This window comes from Mirounga angustirostris, unplaced genomic scaffold (genome assembly GCF_029215605.1).
Source record: "Mirounga angustirostris isolate CCGP_5_RB_7025 unplaced genomic scaffold, mMirAng1.0.hap1 SCAF_1, whole genome shotgun sequence".
Lineage (NCBI taxonomy): Eukaryota > Metazoa > Chordata > Mammalia > Carnivora > Phocidae > Mirounga > Mirounga angustirostris.
The window spans coordinates 29,000,577-29,024,536 of NW_026991709.1; the positions used below are offsets into that span (position 1 = coordinate 29,000,577).

At 35.6% G+C, this 23,960-nt stretch overlaps 1 protein-coding gene across 2 annotated transcripts in view; it reads left to right on the forward strand.

Annotated features, from left to right (window-relative positions):
- The window catches only part of LIPI (lipase I), a 40,289-nt gene extending 20,179 nt beyond the window's left edge, over window positions 1-20,110 (forward strand). For both annotated transcript variants that reach the window (XM_045863620.2, XM_045863619.2), the window contains exons 7-9: window positions 2,594-2,705; window positions 9,529-9,705; window positions 19,917-20,110. In XM_045863620.2, the coding sequence (XP_045719576.1) occupies window positions 2,594-2,705; window positions 9,529-9,705; window positions 19,917-20,004 (377 nt within the window). In that variant the 3' untranslated portion in view covers window positions 20,005-20,110. The remainder of the gene's footprint in view (window positions 1-2,593; window positions 2,706-9,528; window positions 9,706-19,916) is intronic.
- Window positions 20,111-23,960: the final 3,850 nt, after the last annotated feature.

The window sequence follows — 23,960 nt, forward strand, 5'->3', positions numbered from 1 at the left end:
CATTAATTAATTAATCTATTTATTCATGATTTATTATTATCATTTTCTAGTCTCAATGGTCAGTTTAAGTCTCTTAAAAATTAAAGAAAGATATTCGTGCTGTTTCAAAATAAAAACTCATGTATTCTTTAAATATAGAAAACTCTCAGTAATCAGTTCTTCAAGATTCTCTCTTCAGAGCAAGTTGGATTTTGTTTTTTTCCAGAATTTATGTAGCATAGTCTTGGAGCATTTTTAATATAATTTGGGGGGTTCTTCACCAAGTGATGAGTGCTAATTTAAATTCCATCTTACCAGGGCACTTGGGTGGCTCAGTCAGTTAAGCATGGGACTCTTGATTTCCTCTCAGGTCATGATCTCAGGGTTCTGAGATTGAGCCCCGCGACCGGCTCCATGCTCAGGGCAGAGTCCACTTGTTTCTCTCTCTCTCTCTCTCTCTCAAATAAATAAACAAAATCTTTAAAAAATTTCCATGTTACCTAGAGTTTTATTTAGTCTTGGAAAATTTATTCCCCCATCTAAGACTCATAGACAACCAGTAGGAAGAATTTTCCAAGTTCCTCTTTGAATGACAGAGCAGAGAATTAAGGTCTCTGGCTCTGTGCAGGGACTTTCATCTCAGCACTGTCACTTAGCATCTTATCTCCTGTGCATGGAAGTTGACACTGCAGCCTCAGTCTCCCTACATCCAGTTCTCAAGTCCTGCAGGGATCCAGAGCTTCAGTCTATCTTAAGTTTTGCCTTTACTTTCTCTTCATTTCTGCTTCCTAATATTTTTCCTACCTTCACCTGAGCTTGGTTTTATATTTAATTTATGGATTGTACACTCATCATTTCCATGTACCTGTAGCAAGAGGTGGGCTTATTCTGTAACATCTCAATATGTCATGCTACCAGAAGTCATCTGAGAAAGTCTGAACATCTGCTTTTTTGGGTGAGGTGGAACAAAGTATTTTGTCTAAAGCTGAGCAGTCACTTCAAAGTAAGAAGTGGTCCTTAACTCTCTTGTGTGAGAAATTGATGAGGTCCAGTGATAAATACATTACCTTATTTGAGGTAGTACTCAGCATCAGGAATAAAACAGGAAGTTACTACTCTTGTCTGTTTAGTAGCAGCATTTAACAGCTAGCATGCATGATTTTAGTACATGTATTTCTCATAAGAAAATTTCATATTCCATGTTCTGTTTTTTATACATTTTCTTCTAAGAGATGGTTCACAGTACAGGGACTAGTGTCTACCTCTGATGGAGATGGACTGCACATTCTAGTCCGTAAGTTACAGTATCACAACAGGATTGGCATAGAACTAAAAGGATGGGCATCACCTTACACTGGGTTGCAGCAAAATGTATCCACTTGGCTGTTCTTGGGACTGGGGGATGGGCATCTAAGTCATAAGGTCATCATACTTGAAGTATAGGAGGAAAAGTGGATATTGATGTTAAGTGGTAAAAGGGGTAGACCTAGTAAGCACTTAAAAATATCTCTTTGCTGCGAATTTAAATCTTCCCTCTGTCTGGGTATTTCTTTTCCTTTTTTTTTTTTTAAGATTTTATTTATTTATTTGACAGAGAGAGACACGGCGAGAGAGGGAACACAAGCAGGGGGAGTGGGAGAGGGAGAAGCGGGCTTCCCGCAGAGCAGGGAGCCCGATGTGGGGCTCGATCCCAGGACCCTGGGATCATGACCTGAGCCGAAGGCAGACGCTTAACGACTGAGCCCCCCAGGCGCCCCTGTCTGGGTATTTCCCCTCCAGATGCATCAACATCTTCCCATCATAGAAATGAAAGTATCTCAAACTTGTTTTCTCAGCTAATCTTCTAGCTCTTGTTTGCAGGTGGGAGTAGTGGGATCTTGAAGCAGTTCTGGGCTGTGGTGGGGTTTCTGGCAGAGCCTTGTTCTCTGGACCTCAATAATTATTTGAACTACATATTCCCTAATAAATTCTTCTTGTGCTTAAAAACAAAACAAACCAAAAAAAAAACCTCACAGGGAGTCAGAACTTGCTGTATAGCTCAGACTATATTGAGTATAGTGATTAGTTCAGCATCCTTGCCTCTGGAAGATTTACTATATCGATTTTTAGCTGGGGCATTTTGAATAAAAACTATTATGAGCTTGGTATTATAGAAATACTTAATTTTACAGGCATTCCTAAACAACCAGTGAAATTGGGAATTATATTTGTCAAGCAATTTTACCCAGGACTATTCATCAGATAATTAAGGAACCTTATCATATTTACTTCTTTAGTTGTGCTATTGAAAAAGAAAAATTGTTTCATTGACCTAAATTCTGAAATTTCTTGGTTTGCAGACCAGTTAGTATTCTCTAATTATTTGGCCAACTTTTCACCATACCTATGACTTTCTGGCAGGCTTTTTCATTCCTCCCATTTTCAGGTCTAGTTAAGAATTGACAAAAAGTAAAATATATTACCCATGTACCTAATGAGTGGCTCTCAATATTATGTGCATATATAATATGTGCCTAGATTGTGTACATATATACATACATGTGTATCTGCATAGGCACCAAAAATAAGGAAAAAAATAATAATGTGAATTGCATTCTATATTTTTATTTTACAGCCTATTATTTTGTTCTCACTATAACTGTTCTGGATAAAACTATAGAGGATGGCTATATTACATTTAAATTATTAAACCAGCTTGGAATGGTTGAAGAGCCAAGGCTCTATGAGTAAGTATAAGTTAGTATTTTTTTTCTTTCATAAATTAAATGTTTGTTTTTTTGAGCATCTACTTTGGAATATAATACAGATAGTGTAATTTTTCTATCCGTTGAACCTTAAAATGTTAAATATTAAAAGAATCTCAGGTGTATATTCTAACTCATTCATTCTATGGAGGAAGATGCTGAATACGAAGTCGACTAACTTGTTTATGTCATACACACCTAGGAACTACAAACATTAGGGGAAACTTTTTTTTCCCTCTCATTCTAACTCTCATTCCAGTGTTCTTCTTCTCAAACTACTTGCCTTCTAATTCTCTCTGGTTTTCAGGCAACATTGTGTTCACAGTGCTGTGAATAAATGTCTAACAACTTCTGTCAGTAGAGTGACACAATTTCAGTATTCCAGAGAACCACTCCCAGCCACAAATTCCACAAATAATAGAAGAGTGTTTTGTTTTTACTTAATCTTCTATTTAACTCTTTGTGTATATATGTATGTGTAGGTATATATACATATTTTTTAAGTTATCTAATCATCTCAAAGAATGTTCTCAGCTTGAATTTGTTGAATGCACATTTGTGTATTTAATAAATTCTCAAACTAAGAAATTCATTTCCTGTTAAACAAAAGAATGGTATGAAGGTGTATGCTACTATTAAAATTGTAGTTTCCAACCTGCTGTGCTAGACTTCTAGAAATCTATTAAATAATGTGACTTTTCAAAATGCTCACTGGTACCATGTCTAGTGATGAAATAAAAGATACACTTTATTTTATTGTGCCTGGACTCAGAACAATTTGGTTTAAGTTTAGACTGATTACTGATGACCTCTTTAGAATTTCAGGAAGCATAATCGATATATCCAGTTTTTACCATTGTCATAGTCTAGGTGGTTACAGTACCTGAATTGACTAAATCTGATGCGTGATGGGCTTCAGACTTGCATACATCGTGATGCCCAAACTTGTTCAACCACTAAAGCGAACCAGGGAAAAGTCTCTGCATGCTTATATATTTGCACATCAGCATTGCAAACAATGGAAGTGATGTATGTAATTTTACAGGATTATTATGAACATTTGTTTAAAATCTAAAATGATATTAAAATATAAAAAGTAGTCATATCTCATAATAAATGAAGTTTGTTTTGTAGATAAATCTTCAAAACCTTGAAATCCACAAAGAAAAATAATAGTAAAAGAAGTATATTATGATAAAATATTGAGAACCTATGTACTGAAGTGACATAAAGACTACTTCACCATGGGATACTAAGGCCATTCTTGGAAATAATGTTCTGAGTTTTAGTCAGGAAAAATTTTTTAAACATTGAGATTAACATATTTTTAATATTAGATCCTTAAAATTTTAATTTTCTTAAAATGATTAAAGGCATTGCAGATAATTTAGTAGTTGGATAGAACTGGTGATGAGTGAGCATCAATTCTTTTTGTTTTTTCCCTTTCTTCAACTTCCCCTCAGTCACCCAAAGAAGAATATTAAATAAATCAAACTAGGATTTCAGATTCTTCAAATTCGTCATTTACATCAAGGCCCATATATATTTTTAAAGATTTTATTTATTTATTTGACAGCGAGAGACACAGCGAGAGAGGGAACACGATCAGGGGGAGTGGGAGAGGGAGAAGCAGGCTTCCCGCGGAGCAAGGAGCCCGATGCGGGGCTCGATCCCAGGACCCTGGGATCATGACCTGAGCCGAAGGCAGACGCTTAATGACTGAGCCACCCAGGCATCCCAAGGCCCGTATTTTATTAAGAGAAACTTAAGTTGTTGCCACTTAATTTTGAGCACTGATTGACAGTGTTATAATAATAGTTATTTTATAATAGTTTATTGCTTTAAATCACTTAAAATAGTGTATATATGTGCATACATATAACACACATATGTGTATGATCCATTATTTATTTTTATAAGACACATGCTTTCTTAGGTTTTTGAATCCACTTATTCAACAGTGTTATTCAGCACCAATGGAACTTATTCAGGCATTTCACCAAATAATGGGTATTCAAGATAAAATAGCACTGTTATTGTTCTCAAGGAAGTCACAGAAAACTGGAGGAGACTAATGCATATTTATAGCTCTGAGTAATAAGTTCTGTAGTAGCAGAATACTTACATGCTGTGGGTGTACAGAGGAAGAAGCAAGGAAGCATTTGAAGGAGAGAGACTGCAGTCAAGGCGTGGAGAGAGAGTGCTTTCAAAGGCATGGAAATAGGAAAGTACCAGAGTTCAGTAACAGCACAAAGACTATAGTATGAGAGAAGTTGTTTCCAACTTGTTCAGAAGGCAATGCAATTGTGATTCTTGATTCCCTTTATAAACATCCTTGTCTATGCAGAACACCGTGAAATATTGATGCATTTTATCCACATACTTGACTTCGTGCATTTTTCATGAAGGAATATAAAACATGGATGATATATTCATGGCAAATCTGTCCATTTAAGCCTGGCCATAGGCTTTATTGTTTTTCTATTAAATAATTCTTTGCTAATAGCTTTGGTCATGCTTCGGGATTTGAACTGTTTCAGAAACTAGGGAAGCCAGAGACTTTTAAATGACCTTTTGTTTCCCTTTTCAAAATTGAAAAGGAATATTTGCTCATTCTAGAAAAATGTGTCATACAGTAGAAAATGAGAATCATATATAATTACATCATCCAGGCATGTTCACATTTACTATTTGGTCTACATCTATGTCTCCTTCTCTTCCTCTACCTCTTCACTTCCTTCCTCTTTCTTCTTGTACATACCCCTGTGCATTATTTTTTTTCACTTAGCAAAACTAGGATCTTATCCTGATTTTTATACTGAATGTTACAATGTAATAATTTTTTATGTCACTTAAAATTACTCACACATTATAATACGATGCCAAATATATTAATATATCAATATAGGAATTTAAACAGGGGTTATCAATTTTGGACATTCTGGTTCCCTCAGAGGATGAGTAGTGGAGAGATTAGAGTGGCACAAGTCCAAAGAGGTGACTGTTGTAATAATTTCTGTGAGAGATGATGGAGGCCTGGACTAAATTCATGGAAATGTTTTTTGTTTTGTATTGTTTTGTTTTTAGGACTTAGAATAGATGTGTTTTTATGATAAATTAAATATATGAAACTGAAGGAAAGAAACCAGTTTCGAGGCAAACATTTAAGTTATGGTGCCATTTACTGAGCCGGGAGGTCATGGATAGGAACCAATCTAATCATTCAATATAATATCTTGAAAGCTTCTATAGGCCAGTAACTGTACTAGAAATTGGGGATACAGTTCTGGACAAATTAGATTGCTGTCTTTACATAATTTCTGTCCAGTGCAGCCGATAGACTTTACAAATACATAATACAAATAAAATGATAATGTTCATCATTCCTCTATTCAGACAATTTTTAATGTGTTTCTGCATTGAGCTAGGGACTGTGCTAAGTGCTGAGGATACTGTGATGAGAAAAATAGACATGGTCCTACCCTCATTAAAGTTACATCTTAATGAAGGCTATAACAGTCATCAAAAATAAATAAAAATGTATAAATGAAATCTGAAAAATGTCTTGAAGCAAATTATAGTGTGTATGGAAACATAAAATAGGGGATAGTGAGGTCATTAAAAGTTTCCCTAAGGACATTTCATATTAGTTGAGACCTAAATGAGGAGCAGGAATTCATCTGCTTTGCTATATTCCAGGCAGAAGGGTCAATAAATGCATAGATCCTGAAGGAGAAGGGAACATAGCCCATTTTAGGAACTGAAGGAATTTTATAATGTCTTAGAATGGAGGCAGGGAAAGCAAGAGAGCTTTGAGAGAGGTAGTACACCCCTAGATTCTGTAAGAACTAGAACTTACAGGGCATTTCTAGGATTTTATTTTACTCACTGGGCAAATGAAAACCACTAAAGTGTTTTAGTTGGGGCAGTCTGGTTGGAGCTGGGATTGGATCTTTATTTAGGAAAAACAATTTGATCACAGTGGGTTGATGAGGGACAAGACAGGATGTCGTTTTAAGAATATAGGCAAGGAACAATGGTGTCCTGAGTGCTTGCAGTGGAGATGGAAACTGAGGATGGATTCAAAGCAGATTCAGGATATTTTATAGGTATAGTCAGTAGGAATTTATGATGGATTGGAAGTAGGAGTTAAAAGAGGGGATATCAAGGGTGAATCCTAATTGTCTGGCTTGGGTAATAGGTGGTAGAGCCATTTAAAATGATAAAGAAATTTGTAAACTGTTGGGTTTTGTTTCCTTTTGTTTTTTGGTGAGAGATGGTTTTTGGGGAAGATGTCATTTAGATTTGAACCTACTGAGCTGCAGATATCCTTGAGAGATCCAAGTAGACATGATGAATGACAGTCAATATGTATGTCTGGATCTCAGCAGAGTTCAGCTAGAGGCAGAGATTTTGTGGTCATGAGCAAACAGTTGGTATTCGAAATCATTAAAGTGTGTGTGAAATTGTAGGGAAAGATAGCACATTCCCATCTGGACATACTGACTTTGAAGTATCTCTGAGAAACCCAGATAAGGTCTTGGATAGAAATTAGAGATATGATCATTGATGCTATATTCCGTGAAAGAGGAGGTAGTAATAGTGTCTGGAAGGAGCAGAAATGGGCTTTGAGGAGTGTGATGACAACCTTTTTTTGGGCCTAGCTGTTTTGAAGACTCAAGAGGAGGAAAAGGTGGGAAGAAATGTAAGATGGCGCAAGTGTTGAACATACTCTTCATCTGTTCTACGTGTGATTGTTGCCTTTGCTCAAGCAAATCATTGCTGCCTTGAAGGAGGAAATTAATACAACAGATTTTTTTAAAGATTTATTTATTTGAGAGAGAGAGAGGGAGAGAGTGAGAGCAGGGGCAGAGGGAAAGAGAGAATCTCAGGCAGACTCTGCTGAGCGTGGAGCCCCACACAGGGCTCGATCCCGCGACCTTGAGATCATGACCTGAACTGAAATCAAGAGTCAGAGGCTTAACTGACTGAGCCACCCATGTGCCCCAGTACAATAGATGTTTTTTTTCTTTCTCTCCTCTTCCTTTATCTTCTCTTCTCTCTTCTTCCCTTGCTTCCTCCTCTCCTCTCCCCCTTCCTCCCACTCTCCCTCCTTTTCTTTCCTCCTCCTCTTACTTATCCTGCTCCTCCTCCTCCTTTTCCTTCTTTGGAGTTCCCTTGGTAGTTAAGCAGATTCATATTGATCTAACTGACTCCAGGCCCCCATACTTCTGGCAAACAAGGATGAGGAATTTGAGTAGAGTGATGAAGAACATTGACATGACTGTGTTTGCGTTCTAGCTTTGCATTCACTAGCTTAGGAAAGGCTCTTATATGCTCTGATATTCAGTTTTCTCATCTGTTAATGGCAATACTAATAGTACCTAATAAAGGGAGTTGTTAAGATAGTTAAATAAGGGCAAGTATGTCAAACTTTATTACAGTTCTGGATGCACTGTAAATGCTCAGAAAATTGTACTTATTAAATTCTACCTTTATTTTTTCCTTTTGAATCTGAGGCTTTTATAATTATTCCTTTAATTCACAAATATTTGGTAAATGGCACAGAACAATGAAGAATTATTATTTGAGTATCCAGCCCATTCAGGGAACTATGATAGTTGTTCAGGTGTCTAAACAAAGAAGCATAAGGGGACTTCTCTAATCTTTTTTTTTTTTTTTAAAGATTTTATTTATTTATTTGAGAGAGAGGATGAGAGAGAGAGAGCATGAGAAGGGGGAGGGTCAGAGGGAGAAGCAGACTCCCTGCTGAGCAGGGAGCCCGACGCGGGATCGATCCCGGGACTCCAGGATCATGACCTGAGTCAAAGGCAGTCGCTTAACCAACTGAGCCACCCAGGCACCTAGGACTTCTCTTATCTTAAATGTACAATCTAGATACCCAAGTCAGAAAGACAAGATGTCCCACATTTTTCTCAAAAAATATCCCCAAATAATTTTGTATGGAGACGCATGTATTATTTTTTTATTTTGTTTTAACTTATTTTAAATTAGTTTTTAAAAATTTTTATTTTATTTAAATTCAATTAATTAATTAATTAGTATATTATTAGTTTAGAGGTAAAGTTCAGTGATTCATCAGTTGCATATAACACCCAGTGCTCATTATATCACGTGCCCTCCTTAATGTCCATCACCCAGTTACCCCCTCCCCTCAGCAACCCTCAGTTTGTTTCCTGTAGTTAAGAGTCTCTTATGGTTTGTCTCCCTCTCTGATTTCGTCTTATTTTATTTTTCCCTCCCTTCCCCTATGATCCTCTGTTTTGTTTCTTAAATTCCACATATGAGTGAGATCATATGATGATTGTCTTTCTGTGATTGATTTATTTCACTTTGCATAATACCCTCTAGTTCTATCCATGTCATTGCAAAAGGTCGGATTTAATTTTTTGTGATGGCTGAGTAATATTCCATTGTGTGTGTGTGTATGTATAATATATTACATATATATACATACACACACCACATCTTCTTTATCCATTCATCTGTTGATGGACATCTGGGCTTTTTCCATAGTTTGGCTATTGTGGACATTGTTGCTATAAACATTGGGGTGCAAGTGCCCCTTTGGATCACTATGTTTGTATCCTTTGGGTAAATACCTAGTAGTGCAATTGCTAGGTTGTATTTTAAATTATTTTAATAAATACTTTAACAAATATGTTATTGTTTGGCCTTTTTCCTTTAAGTTTATTCTTTCTATCCTGCATTGTTAACATTACATTGACTTTAGAATTAAATTGTATTTTACTAATATGCTGAGCATATTAAATTCTCTCTTTAGGAAGAACAGATCATTTAATGAGCTCCAAGAAGTCAAGATTCTTGCTCAATTTTTAAATGATGTTGTAAATATTTCAAGCATTGGTTTGGCATATTCTCAGAGCTCACATTGGCAATTTATCACAGGCAGATACAAAATCCAGCGTATCATGTTACAGTCACTTACATATCCAGAAAGGTAAGAAAAATAAATTTTGATTTCAGTTTATAATCTTTTAAACTTGAAAATATTGGTCTGCTAAGAAATGTTTTAAAAGTTTATGTATTCAAGGGGCACCTGGGTGGCTCAGTCGATAAGCATCTGCCTTCGGCTCGGGTCGTGGTCCCAGGGTCCTGGGATCGAGCCCCACATAGGGCTCCCTGCTCCGCGGGAAGCCTGCTTCTGCCTCTCCCACTCCCCCTGCTTGTGTTCCCTCTCTTGCTGTGTCTCTGTCAAATAAATAAATAAAATCTTTAAAAAAAAAGTTTATGTATTCAAATATCTGTTTCTTGTGTATTTCAGATTATATTTTACATAAATGTTAGAATATCTAAAAGGTGCAAGATGCACTTTTTTAAAAATGAAAATTAGTTTGAATGAAACTTAGTTTGGAATCACATCACCTAAGCAAAGAAAAAACACAATCATTTCATTAGACACAATAAAAATGAAAAAAAAAAATGACAAGTATCTGCCTTAGAAGTTGATTGATAATTTCTTATATATACATATATATTTACAGAGTGGTTGAGATTCCTTTTATACAATTCTTTAGATGGGGTTCAGTAGCTGAAAACTCTATAATGAGGCATAATAAGATAGAAGTCATCATGACTTTCAATGATTTTTCTTTCTCTTAAATTTATTTTTATTTGGGAAGAGAAAAAAAGCCCATTTTCATTTATTGTATCTAAGATTCTACATATCACTGGAAATTCAACCCCAAGAATATACTGACAGAAGTGAAGCTCTAGCATATGTACAATAACAGCATGAGGAAAATCTGACTCTACATTTTAATTTTACCATCATATGTCTTGGTTTGTCTGTTATATCACAAATATCTCCATTCCACATCATGACTTGATGGGTTTTTTTGAAGATGATAGACTCCAGCGGTATTTTTCTTAGTCTATTTAATATGCTTTTCTTAGTTCCGTGTTCTCATAACTGAAGAGGTTTTCCTACTATCCTTGTCCCCACAGTATTGATGTACATGTTCACCATGGCAGGATTCATATTCCCACAAAAACACCTCTGTGAAAGCACTAAGAACCACTAAGACCTCTTTAATGAGTTGACCATTTGTCTATTTGGATATGTGACATGTGGTTTGTTCCAACCATGAGTTTCAACTGAGAGCCAATAGCAATGGGTTTGTGGATTGCTAGAAATCTCTCTTCTTTAGCTGACAGTGGAGCTTTCTTTTTACTTCTCTTTATGTTTCTGTATTTATATGTTTGATTCCCTAATTACCTTTCTATGAATGTTGCACATAGTAAATAAGAATTTTTGGAGAATAAAAATAATAAATTACAAGAATATGCATTTTGACAAGGTCTATAACAAAAGAGGAGAATTGGGGGGCACCTGGGTGGCTCAGTTGGTTAAGCCTCTACCTTCGGCTCAGGTCATGATCCTGGGGTCCTGGGATCAAGCCCCACATCAGGCTCCCTGATCAGCAGGGATCCTGCTTCTCCCTCTCCTCCATCCCTCTCCCTGTTTATTCTCTTTTTCTTTAAAATAAATAAATGAAGTCTTTTTAAAAATTAAAAAAAATAAAAAGAGGAGAATTAGAAAGATTCTTTGAAGTGAAAATTATTTTGTAACTTTTGGCATGAAAATAGTCACTCAAAAATCACTAAGTAAGATATTATAATGGAAAAAATCTAGGAATAATTTTACTGTTCTTTGTCTTTGATTGAAATACCTACAAAAAAATACAAAATATATGGAAATTTTCAGCTAGGAATATTAGCAACATCATTCCCCACCAAAGTATACCAGAGAGAGAGAGACAGACAGACACACATAGGGGGTCATGTTTGAAGGACTAGAGCTCAAGATTTTTATTCTTCAACTGATCTCTGTATTTATTACCTTTTTAAGACAATATTTATTTATTCCCCACCCCTTGTGTTTATTATCTTAAAGATGCAAAACCTCTAGTAATCATAAGAATGCAAAATATATTTGTAGTTCCCAAAAGCTAAGTTTTAAAGGGGCCAAGCTTTTTGCACCATCATATCCCCTTAGTCTCCCCCATTAATACCTCTCTGAGCATAAGGAAGGTGAGTATAAACAGAGAAGTTTAGAGGTTGTAATTTTATATCTTGTGTTTCTGGTACTTAAATGTAAAGAATTCATATTGTCTCAGAATAAAGTCTTCTCCCTATATATTATATATGGAAAGAGAAAATAAAAAGTTTCCTCTTTAGTCTGAGGATATAAACAAAATACACTTTCTAATAGCTATGGACATTTGCCAATTAAGGCAAAACATTAAACCACCACCTAACCTGTTTCACAGAATAGCTTATTCATTAAAGAACTTTCCCCTGCTGCTCAGAGGTGAAGCAAGAGGCCAACTCCCACCCCCTTGTCCCCCACCCTATATTGTCTAACCATCTTTTTTTTTATTATTGTTTTGTGGTAAGAGCATTTAACATGAGATTTACTCTCAACAAATTTTAAAGTGCAGTATTATTTACTATAGGCATGATGTTGTATAGCAGAAAAACAAGCAAACTCTTACTACTACAAAAGACAGAAAATCCAACCACAAATCCCGAAAGAGAAAGGGGACATGTAGCCAGATGTATCTGAAAATCCCATAGAAGATAATGGCTCCTGGCTTAGCTGCATTCAAAGCACCAAGTGCACTTCTGTGCTAGCTCTTGGCTTTGCCATTCACATTGCTTCGTCCCAATACCAACTTGGAGGCTACTTGATTCCAAATTCAAATCCCATGAGGATGGGTGGAGAAAGTTTTAAAGTCTCTTTGCATGTCACTGACTTTGACTGGGCAAGTGCATACCTTTGAACCTCATACTGTGGCCAGGGAAGTAGATTCTTCTGATTGGCCAGGGAAATAAGTCCTTTGATTTACGCTTACTCTGTGACAAGATGGGACCAAATTCAATCAGTTTATATATATACATATATATATATATATATATATATTTTTTAAGATTTTATTTGACAGAGAGAGGGAACACAAGCAGGGGGGAGTGGGAGAGGGAGAAGCAGGCTTCCTGAGGAGCAGGGAGCCCGATGCGGGGCTTGATCCCAGGACGCTGGGATCATGACCTGAGCCGAAGGCAGATGCTTAACGACTGAGCCACCTAGGCTCCCTGATCAAAGTTTATATATTAAGAGTAGGATGAAGAATGTTAAAGGTAGTATTACCAGAGAAGATAATATTACCTGTAAGGTGAAAAAAATAACAGGACACTACAGAAAGACTGAAAATATTTTGATAAATCAGGCAAAACATTAATTAAAAGTAGATTGGCTTGGGGGAGCCTGGGTGGCTCACTCGTTAAGCGTCTGCCTTCAGCTCAGGTCATGATCCTAGGGTCCTGGGATCGAGCCCCATATCGGGCTCCCTGCTCGTTGGGAAGCCTGCTTCTCCCTCTCCCACTCCCCCTGCTTGTGTTCCCTCTCTGCTCTGTCTCTGTCTGTCAAATAAATAAATAAAATCTTAAAAAAAAAAAGTAGATTGGCTTGTAATTTATCTTACTGAAGTTGGGTATTGATTTAACAACAACAACAAAAAACCCTCAAGATAATTTTGATTGGCTGATGCAGTTAACCTGTGAATGAAGGCAATGAATGAATAGCTAAGCTGGATCACTCAAATTCAGATTTTTCAAGATCTGAATACTTCGAACGATTTTGGGGTAAGTTAGTTTTTTTTTAAGTGGTTGTATTTATTGTTCTGGATAGCTATAATATAATATTTTGCCTGATAAGACAACTTGAGATTGAACATTGTAGTAACCTCTTAAGTAATTTACTCCAATATATCATGGAGGGTTGATGTATAACTTTAGACATTTTGTCCTTTTTCAAATTAATTAAATATTTAAATCAACAATTTTGTAGCTTTGCCCTGAATGCCTTACTTACTTCCTGTTAACTGCCCTAGTTATTTAGCATTGCATTTAGTTGAAGAGTTTCAACACTTAGTAAACCGTTTTCAAGATGAATAATAGTGGTTAAGGGTGTTTAGATTTACTACATCCCAGACACTGCTTTTGCAACCTTTGCAACACCTCTCTGAGTTAAGTATTTTCTTGGTTTTATTAGTAAAGGAACAGAAACTGAGAGGCTTTATATAGCAAGTCTAAGATTTCTCAGCAGAAAAGTGCCTTCGCAATGATTTGAAGCCAGACTTTTCTTGGGTTTTTAGTGTTGTTTTCTTTTCTTTTAGTTGCTCTTATTTTGATAGTAATAAACACTTTTTTTACTAACTAACTAATGTCGTGATTTATTCCCATTATGGAGTATTTGGAAAATTTAATTCAAATGTAATGCTACAACCGGGAGCTGTCACTGTTAATATTTTGTCATGCTTACTTATCATCACACATGTTACAAGTGAATCATGAATCTAATTATTTACGTTAAATTATAAGCCGGCTTTCTGTGTAGGATCGTGCAGTTTATTCACTGCAGGAGGTACTGGCATCACTGTTCACGTAGATAACAAGGTGAACATAATGTACTTGGAGCTGTGCCATACCATGGACCTGATTAGAAGCATTTTTTTCTTCCAAAATACAAATTAATGGCTGCCATTATATTCCACCTTTTGCAGAATATTCAAATTAGTCTTTCCTTTATTGTTAGGCATTTTGGTGCTTTTTCTTCCCCCCAATGCTTGCTTATCATAAATACTGACTATTGATGCATAGAAAGCTATCTGCACAGTAAACATTTTCCCTGTTCTATATTCATAGAAGGAACATCAAGGAGGAAGGAACATCCACCTCAGCACATGATGTTCACACCTTGATACAGGTTGTTGGTGAGCCTACAGACAGTGGTTGCTTTTTCCATGCATTTCTCCCTTTTAAAAAGTCCCTTGTTATAAGGGGAAAGGAAAGGGGAAAAAGGCAGACAGATGTGTCCACTATTATATGCGACTCCGTCTTCTTTTTTTTTTCTTCTTAATCATTTTTGCATAGACAGCTATTGTACACAGTTCATTCATTGGTTAATAAGGAAAAAATAGGGTAAAGTAATTAGAATATGCTATAGAGCAAAAAATAAGCATGCATGTAATTTCAATTTTTATGTAAAATCTAAACAGTGGATAGGCAATGAAAATTTACTAAATTTGCAAAATTTAGATGCAGTTGTTTCTACTCGGGGGAGGGGGCAGGAAGAAACCTAAAACACATTTTGTGGATGGTTAGCAAGACTCTTAACATTCCCTGCTGGCTGCGGATGCTAACAGATGCTTGGATGAAATGTATACTCTAAGTTTAATTACCTAGATAATTGCCATAACCGTTTAGTTGCTTTTCCTATTTAAATCTGTCCATACAGATAATGTGCAATTAATGAGAATTAGCACTGCCAAATTACTGGGAATGTGAGTTTTAAAAATGTGATGCCTTATGGTCCAGATAAACTGTGTCTGCATTCAACTAGTAATTATCCCTGTAGCAAACTCTGATAGACACTACAGCATAGTTCTCCTTCAGGGAGTTTCCAGTAGAGTAGGGCCTTTGAACTTAGGGACTGAGAGGAATATTCACAGTGGAGGTGACCTGGGATGACTTCTTGAGAAAAGTTGGACTAAAGCTGCTTTTTAACACTTAACAGTAAAAAGTACTCTTTTTGGTATATAGTTCTATGAGTTTTGATACATTCATAAAGTCATATAACGACAATCACATTGAACATACAGGACATTTCCATCAATGACAAAAACTGCCTTGTGCTACCCCCTTATTTTCAACCCCACTCCTACCCCCTGGCAACCACTGTCTCTAGTTTTGCCTTTTCCAGAACATTATATAAATGGAATCAGAATAATATGTAGCTTTTCAGTATGGCTTTTTTCACTTAGCTTCGTACATTCAAAATTTATGCATTTTGTTGCTTATACCAATGAAATGTTATTGATGAATAGCATTCCATTGTATGTATATACCACAGTTTGTTTATCCACTTACCAGTTTGAAGACATATGGTTCTTTCACAGTTTTTGATATCTATCTATGGATAAACCCAACATAAATATTTGCATGTAGGTTTTTATGTGAACATAAGCTTTCATTTCTCATGGATAAATACCTAGAAGTGAAATTGTTGGGTCATACTGTTAAGTGTATGTTTAACTTTAGAGGAAACTGCCAGACTGTTTCCAAAGTGACTGTACATTTTGCATTCCCACTGGCACTTAGCAGGGTTCCATTGCTCTCCTGCATCATCAAAGACTGCACCTTCCCCAGTGTTTTTGTTGTTTGGTTTTTGTTTTCCCTATACTAATAGGTGTATAGAGATTGTGTTTTTAATTTGGATTTCTCAAATGGTGAATGATGCTGATGGCTTCTGCCATTTTTGAAGATATTTACATCATTTAGTTTAATGTGGTTATGGATGTGGTTCGGCCTAAAACTATCATCTTACCATTTTGTTTTCTATTTGTCCCGTTTTTCGTACCCAGTTTTGTCATTGTCTGCCTTCTATTGGATAAAGAGTAGTCTTATGATTACATTTTATTTCCCTACTGTGGTGGTATTATTATTATTATTATTATTATTATTAACTCTTTGATTATTTTAGTGGTTTCTTTGGGGTTCATATTATAATCTTAATTTATCAGAGTCTACCTTCAAGTGAATTTTACCACTTCACATTTAACATGAGAATGTTTACAGTAGAATAATTTCATTTCTCCCATCCTAGCTTTTGTGTTGTTAGCATACATTTTACTTGTACATATGCTAAAAACTCCATAATACAGTATATCATTTTTGTTTAAAGAGTTAATCTATTAAAGGGATATAAATGAGTAGGAAAAGTCACTATTTCTGATGCACTTCTCAGAACTGTTAAGTGGTTGCATATTTTTATGTGGTATAATTTACCTTTGGGCTAAAGGAATTCCTTTAAGGTTTTTTGTTTGGTTGGTTGGCTTTTGTTTTGTTTTGTTTTGTTTTATTTGGTAGTGTGGGTCTGCTGGGTGTGAATTCTTTCAACTTTTGTGTATCTGAAAAAGTCTTTAGGATGCCTTCATTTCTTTGGATATAGATGTCTAGTTTGACAGGGTTTTTTTGTTTGTTTGTTTGTTTTTAAGTTCAGTTAGTTAAAGATGTTGCTGGACTGTCTTCTACCATGAATTGCTCCTAATGAGAAATCTGTTACTCTCCTTCCTTTGTTCTTGTGAAGATTATATGCCTTTTTTTTGTTTGTTTTCTGGCTGATTTTAAGATTGTCTCCTTACCACTGATTTTAAGCAGTTTGGTTATGATGTGACTTGTAATTTTCTTCATACCTCTTGTGTTTGGCATTTGTTGACCTTCTTGGACCCATAGGTTTATAGATTTCATCAAATTTCATCTAAAATCATAATTATTTTTTGAAATATATTTTTCCAAGTCCCTTCTCTCTCCTTTCCCTTTGGGGACTCCAATTTCAAGTTCATTAGGCTGCCTGAGGTTATGTCACAGCTCCCCGATGCTCCGTTAATTTTTAAATTTCATTTTCTCTCTGTATTTTATTTTGAATAGTTTCTGTTGCTATGGCTTCAAGTTCACTATTATTCTGCAATGTTTAATCTGCTATTAATCCCATGCATGGCATTTTTCATTTCAGACATGGTAGTTTTTACCTCTGGAAGTTTGATTAGGATCTTTTTATATCTCTTATATCTCTATTTAACTATTTGAACACCTGGACTAAAGTTATAATAACTCTTTTAATGTCCTCTGCTGATTCTCTCATCTGTGCTAGTTCTGGGTTGGTTTCAATGGTGACCCTCAGATGGGCCCATTTTCCTGCTTCTTTGCATGTTGGTAACTCTTGATTAGCTGTCACACTTTGTGCATTTTATTATGTTGGGTGCTCTATATTTTTATATTTCTGTAAATATTCTTCAGGTTTATTCTGAAGATGTTAAGTTCTTATAAACAGGTTGATTCTTTCAGGTCCTGCTTTCAAAATTTATTAGGCAGGCCCAGAGTAACCCTAAACCTAGGGTTAATTACTCCTACTACTGAGGCAAGAACCTCCCATGTACTTTCCCCAGGGACCTGTGAAATATTGGCTTTTCTCATCTGGCTGGGAACATGCAACTTGGGTTAGTGCTCAGAACCTTAAGTAACTTTTAAAAACAAAATTATAAGCTTGGATGTGGTGATATATTGTACAAAAGCCCTGGGGAGCTTTTTCAAATAAGTTTATGTATGTCTTATACATATACTTATTTAAGTATATGTATGTCTTATCATTTGGAATAATAGATGGATTAAAATAAAACAAATGAATTGTGTTTAAATCTTAGAGTTTTTTTATCACTAGATTTCTTTTATTATTTAGATACTTTATCAAAGTAATGTATTCATTTCACTAATTTGTGGTAAGTAAAACATTAGAAATGCAATATTCAGTGCTCTTTTTGAAATTAAAAAATCAGCATATAATAATCTTTGCATGGTGGTTGAACATATAACACCGTTTTCTTCTAAATTATAGTTTTTAAAAATTTATATTGGTTGGAGAGAAGGAACTATTAATAACCTAGAATAAATGATGTCAAACTCAGAAACATGGCAGAAGAAGTAGATAGGCTTTTCACAATGTAAAAACCAAGAAAATTAATTTTTCTCACACATTTTGGTGAAAATTAACTTTGGGTAGGCATTGTAAACCTGCCTGAACTGTCTTGTCATGCTTGCAAAGACTTTGTAAAATATGGAATATTTAATTCAAAAATATGCATTTATTATATTACTAATTGAACATATCTTAATGGAAATGGGGTTGTGAGCTTTTCTTGTGGAAAAGAAATAAAAACACACTTGCCCTGTTTTATATTGTAAATATGTGAATACAATGATTAAGGCTGAGGTAATTTACCTATTAATAAGTCTAAATGACACACTTGTCCTACAGTGACAACTGAAAAATGCGGCGGATCAGGGAGATCTAGAACAGTGAAGGCACATTCAGTAATTTAGGGGTATGGCGGGATATATAAAGAATTGACGTAAGTATATATACATTTGTTTGGAAACGTGGTGAAGTCATTCCCACACTTACTTCTTAATAAAGAAGGGAGGTTGATGATGTTTGATAACATAACAAAAAACTACTTTTGCTGACACCTAAAACTCTTATAAGATTGAAATATTACCATTTTACATTTACTGTTATAGTATCAAAATTAAAATTTCAAGATGCCTTTATTATTTCAAATGGAAGACACTGTAGAATTCTGTATCAGTTTTTATAATAAAAAATGAATGTCTATATTTTATTACTTTTAAACACATTAACAAATGTAGAAAATTGATTTATTTGAAAATTGAATAACTCAACCTAAAAAAGCTGTTGAATATTTAAAAAACTTGTTCGATGGTATCCTAACCAAGCTAGGAGCCTGGGAGCAATGTACATCTTGAACTAGAGCAATGCATTTTTCAAGCAAAGGTGAGCTGTCAGCCCCCGTGCAGCTGAGTTGCCCCTTTTCCTTGACTAAGTTGCTATTGCTCACATAGGAAATTTCCATTTATTTCAACCATATTTTTCTTTAGCTCCTTTCCTGAACTTTAACCCATCTTTTCTTATCCTACTTGATTACCTTTTTAAGGTTTTTTTGTTTGTTTGTTTGTTTTTTTAGACATTAACAGGAAGATAAAAACTAGACAAGATGTCCGATTCATCACAGTGACTTGACTTTTCAGGCGTCTTCAAATGCTAAATATACAATCTCTCCAAGATATAGATTCTTTACTCATTATTATCTCCACTTTAGTAGGCGGAAAAGAGGACTGATTAGATTATTAGAAAATCTGTGTATGCAGTTAAGCCCCATTCTTTAATGGTGGCTATCACGGTAGAAAAAAATGGCCCAGCCACTAAGCATTGCGTTCAGGCTTCAGCTCTTTCAGTATCCAAAAATATCTCCCATATAAAGTAAATATCCCAATGAAGCATCAGGGAGAGAAGAAATTGAAACACAGAGAGTTTTTTCTTTTTCATAAACATTGTGTCTACTTCATCCCGGTATAGCCAAATGAGATGGAATGAAAACTATGCCAAAGGTTTGTCTCTGCATTTGGAAAACTAATTAATTACAGGCATTGAATATCCTACTGTTTATGAGGAAAAAATGTAAACTTTGCTGCTTTTTACTAATAGTTATTTTTTTCTCTCTTCTCTTTCCATAGACCACCACTTTGCATATACAATTTTGTACTTAACAAAAATGAGGAAGTATTTCTCAACCCGAGCACATGCACATCAAAGGAAATATAAAATGCCTTCTTCCATCAGATATAAAAACTTGCTTGCGAATTAAAGAACTTCTAAAAGAATTCATTGTTCAATCTGGGATTCAGATATTTCTACTTCCTGAATAAATTTTTAAAATCAAAAATACAGAAAATTATTAAAGAACATATGGTAAAGCATTCTGAATATATATATATTTTTTAAGAGTTTATTTTATTTGAGAGAGAGAAAGCACAAGTGGGGGGAGGGGAGAGAGGGGGCAAGTAGACTCCGTGCTGAGTGCAGAGCCTGGGCTTGATCCCATAACCCTGAGTTCATGACCTGAGCCAAAATCAAGAGTCAGATGTTCAACCAACTGAGCCATCCAGGAGCCCCACATTCTGAATATATTCTAAAAGCTGTTTATCTCAATCAAATGTTTATCTTTGAATGTTTCCCTTAATTACTTATTATTAACAGATACTATGTTTTTAGAAAAAAAGAGAAGCCTATTGCTTCAGTACACTGTCTAACTAGTATCATTCTCTACTTCTCAGACTGCAGTAGTGAAATGAGTGAGTATATATATTTTTAATTGTAAATTTGTCACTTGGAGAAATCACTTGGATTAATGTAAATCTTGTAAACATAAATATAACTTCTGTTTAGTGATACGTTAGGCATTTAGTGTTCTATTTGATCTATTTGGCATCATAAATAAATTAGTTTCTATGGAGAACAATAATATATGGGTCTGTGACGCTTAAGGTCAAATCTTGGGTCCACATACTGGTGGTGAGAACTTGAGTAGCTAAACTTACCTCACCATGTCTCAGTCATCTAAGAATTTTTTTCAAGCCTGAGTCAGTATTTTGACTAGTGTCTGCCCAGAATGATAATAATAATAAAAATACCTATAGCTAAGACATACATCACTGTCTTCCTACACAGTTTAATAACATATATATATATATGAATGAGGAAGTATTTCTCAACCCGAGCATATATATATATATGTTATATGTGTTATATATGTTATATATATATGTTATATATATATATGTGCTCGGGTTGAGGAATACTTCCTCATTTTTGTTAAGTACAAAATTGTACTTACAAACAGTAGGATATTCAATGCCTGTAATTAATTAGTTTTCCAAATTAATTAGTTTTTTCCAAAAAAAAAACTATAGGTATTTTTATTATATATATATATCAAAGCATTTAATCCTTACAAAAACCCTATGAGGTTCTCCTTGCTATTTCCACTGATGAAGAAATTGAAGGACTCCTGGGCCTCAGCTCTCTCTCACTTATGTCTGAATACTCCCAGGGTTTGTTTCATGTATGTTTCTAAACTAATCTGTCGATTACAGTCAGTCTCTATGCTTTTGACTTCCTGGTGTATTAGTTTTCTAGGGCTTCCATAACAAAACACCGCTGAAAGGATGGCTTAAACAACACAGATTTATTTTCTCATAGTTCTGGAAGCTGAAAGTCTAAGATCAGGGTGTCAGTAGGCTTGATTTCTTCTGAGACCTTTCTCCTTAACTTGCAGAGGCTGCCTTTTTGCTATGTCCTCACATGTTCTTTTCTCTGTACATGGTGTCTCTTTCATGTGTCTGAATTTCCTCTTCTATGAAGACACCAGTCAGATTGGGTGAGGGCCCACCCTAATGGACTCGCTTTAATTTAATCACTTCTTTCAAGACCCCCGCTCAGGGGGAGGCTGTCTGGGGGGAGCACGCCTGTCCGAGTGGAGACCGGGCTCCAGGCCCTGCTCGCTGGGAGACCAGGGTAGATCATTCCCACCCTCTTGGCCTTGGCTTCCCTGTCTGTGAAGGAGGTGTCAGTGAAGATGATCTCCAAGTTTCTTCCAGCACTAACAACCTAACGTGCTCAATGCAGGAGAAAAATCAAAACTTCTTAAGCCTTTAAAACAGATACATTCCCATTCCATTTTTTTTTTTTTTTAAGATTTTATTTATTTATTTGACAGAGAGAGACACAGTGAGAGAGGGAACACAAGCAGGGGGAGTGGGAGAGGGAGAAACAGGCTTCCCACTGAGTAGGGAGCCCGATGCGGGGCTCGATCCCAGGACCCTGAGATCATGACCTGAGGAAGGCAGACGCTTAACGACTGAGCCACCGGGTGCCCCTAAAACAGACTTTTAAAATTAAATAAAATGCACTATTTTATTTAGTGTTAACAGAGGAAATTAACAGAAGAAATTTGTTCCTGTGTTCCTGGTTGCTTAGGGTATCTGGGTAATAGAGAGACTTATAGCATATTAATGGGTCCTACAACCCTCATAATAAAACTTCCTTGCCATAGGCTCTCCCAAGGATAACTTGATGGCATAAACTTACAAAATGTTTACATGTTTCCATATTGCAATAACTTCTCCAGGATCCTAATTCTTCTCATCTTTTTTTTTTTTTTTTAAGATAAAAGGCAGGTAAGGGAAGAAGACTTTGACTCCTCTGACGTCAAGTTCATAGTCTTCAAGCAATATTTTTAATCATATATTTTTTTTAATTTGTGGAAATCATAGATCAAAAATAAAAGAGGAAAAAATGCACTTTTTGGAGGATCATAATGAAGCACAGGTTTCTACAGCAATTATCTGGGACAACAAAAGGTACACATAGACATTATGCACAAAATATGTTATGCCAGGCTGCTTTGAAGACATACTGTTCTGGAACAGATAGAAAAGGAAGCAGAGAGATGAGATGTTTAGATTCTTTATCTTTCAGAATGCCTACTTGGCATGAATCACAGAATCAGACTCAACCTTGTCTTTCAAAATCCTCTCAACAACATAGTTTTATTATTTTTAGGTTAATTTTAGGATTTATCTAATTAAATACTATATTACTATTTTACTGTTGTTTCTTCTTTGTGTTTCCATGGCATAAGAAACTTTATATTTAAAAAAATAAATCACCAACAAAGCAACAAATCATACCTTTGTTCCCACAATGGTTGACTATAATGACAAGGAAATATAATCCTAGACCAACTGGATTTTGTTTAATAAACTATACATTTTAAAAAACCCAAATTGCAGGGGCGCCTGGGTGGCTCAGTTGGTTAAGCGACTGCCTTCGGCTCAGGTCATGATCCTGGAGTCCCTGGATCGAGTCCCACATTGGGCTCCCTGCTCGGCAGGGAGTCTGCTTCTCCCTCTGACCCTCCTCCCTCTCATGCTCTGTGTCTCTCATTCTCTCTCTCGCAAATAAATAAATAAAAATCTTTAAAACAAACCCCCCCCCCCAAATTGCATCATTTATAAGCTGTAACACCATTCTAATATACTGGATAATTGTTTAAATTGTGTGTATGTGTGGCCAAAATAGACAAGGCACAATTATAAGAATACTTATAATTAGTTACATTCATAAAAGTGTTGTTGTGGGTCATAACATTTATGGCCTATGTATTAATCCTGTTTTTTGACATTATTATAATATTAATAGCAAATACATAATGCATACTTACTATGGACCAGTCTGTGATTGACTGACTGATTGATTGATAGTAAGCTCTATGCCCAAAGTGGGGCTTGAATTCATGATCACAAGATCAAGAGTCGCATGCTCTACCACCTGAGGCAGCCAGGTGCCCCACCAGCCTGTGTTTTAAGTCTTTGACTTGCACTATTTAATTTAGTACTTAAAAATACCCTATAAGTTAGATACTTTTATTACCTTCAGTGACCAAGGGGAGTAAAAGAGGAAAAAGAAATCCTTTGAACAATTGACAATACTTGAAAGATATGTTGTTGGTTGTATGTTGTCTATTGAGTATGTAATAGACATTAGGCAAATGTTTGTGGATGAATAAATAGATGTGTGAACAGGACGTCACAGAAGTCACTGGAAAAGAAGCGTAGGACAAAAAGAAGAGCCTGACTCAGAAACTGATGTGGTTGGTGAGTGCCTGCCAACTGCCAAGGGGCTTGCTGAATGTAACGATTCCAGCAAATCGCCAGACA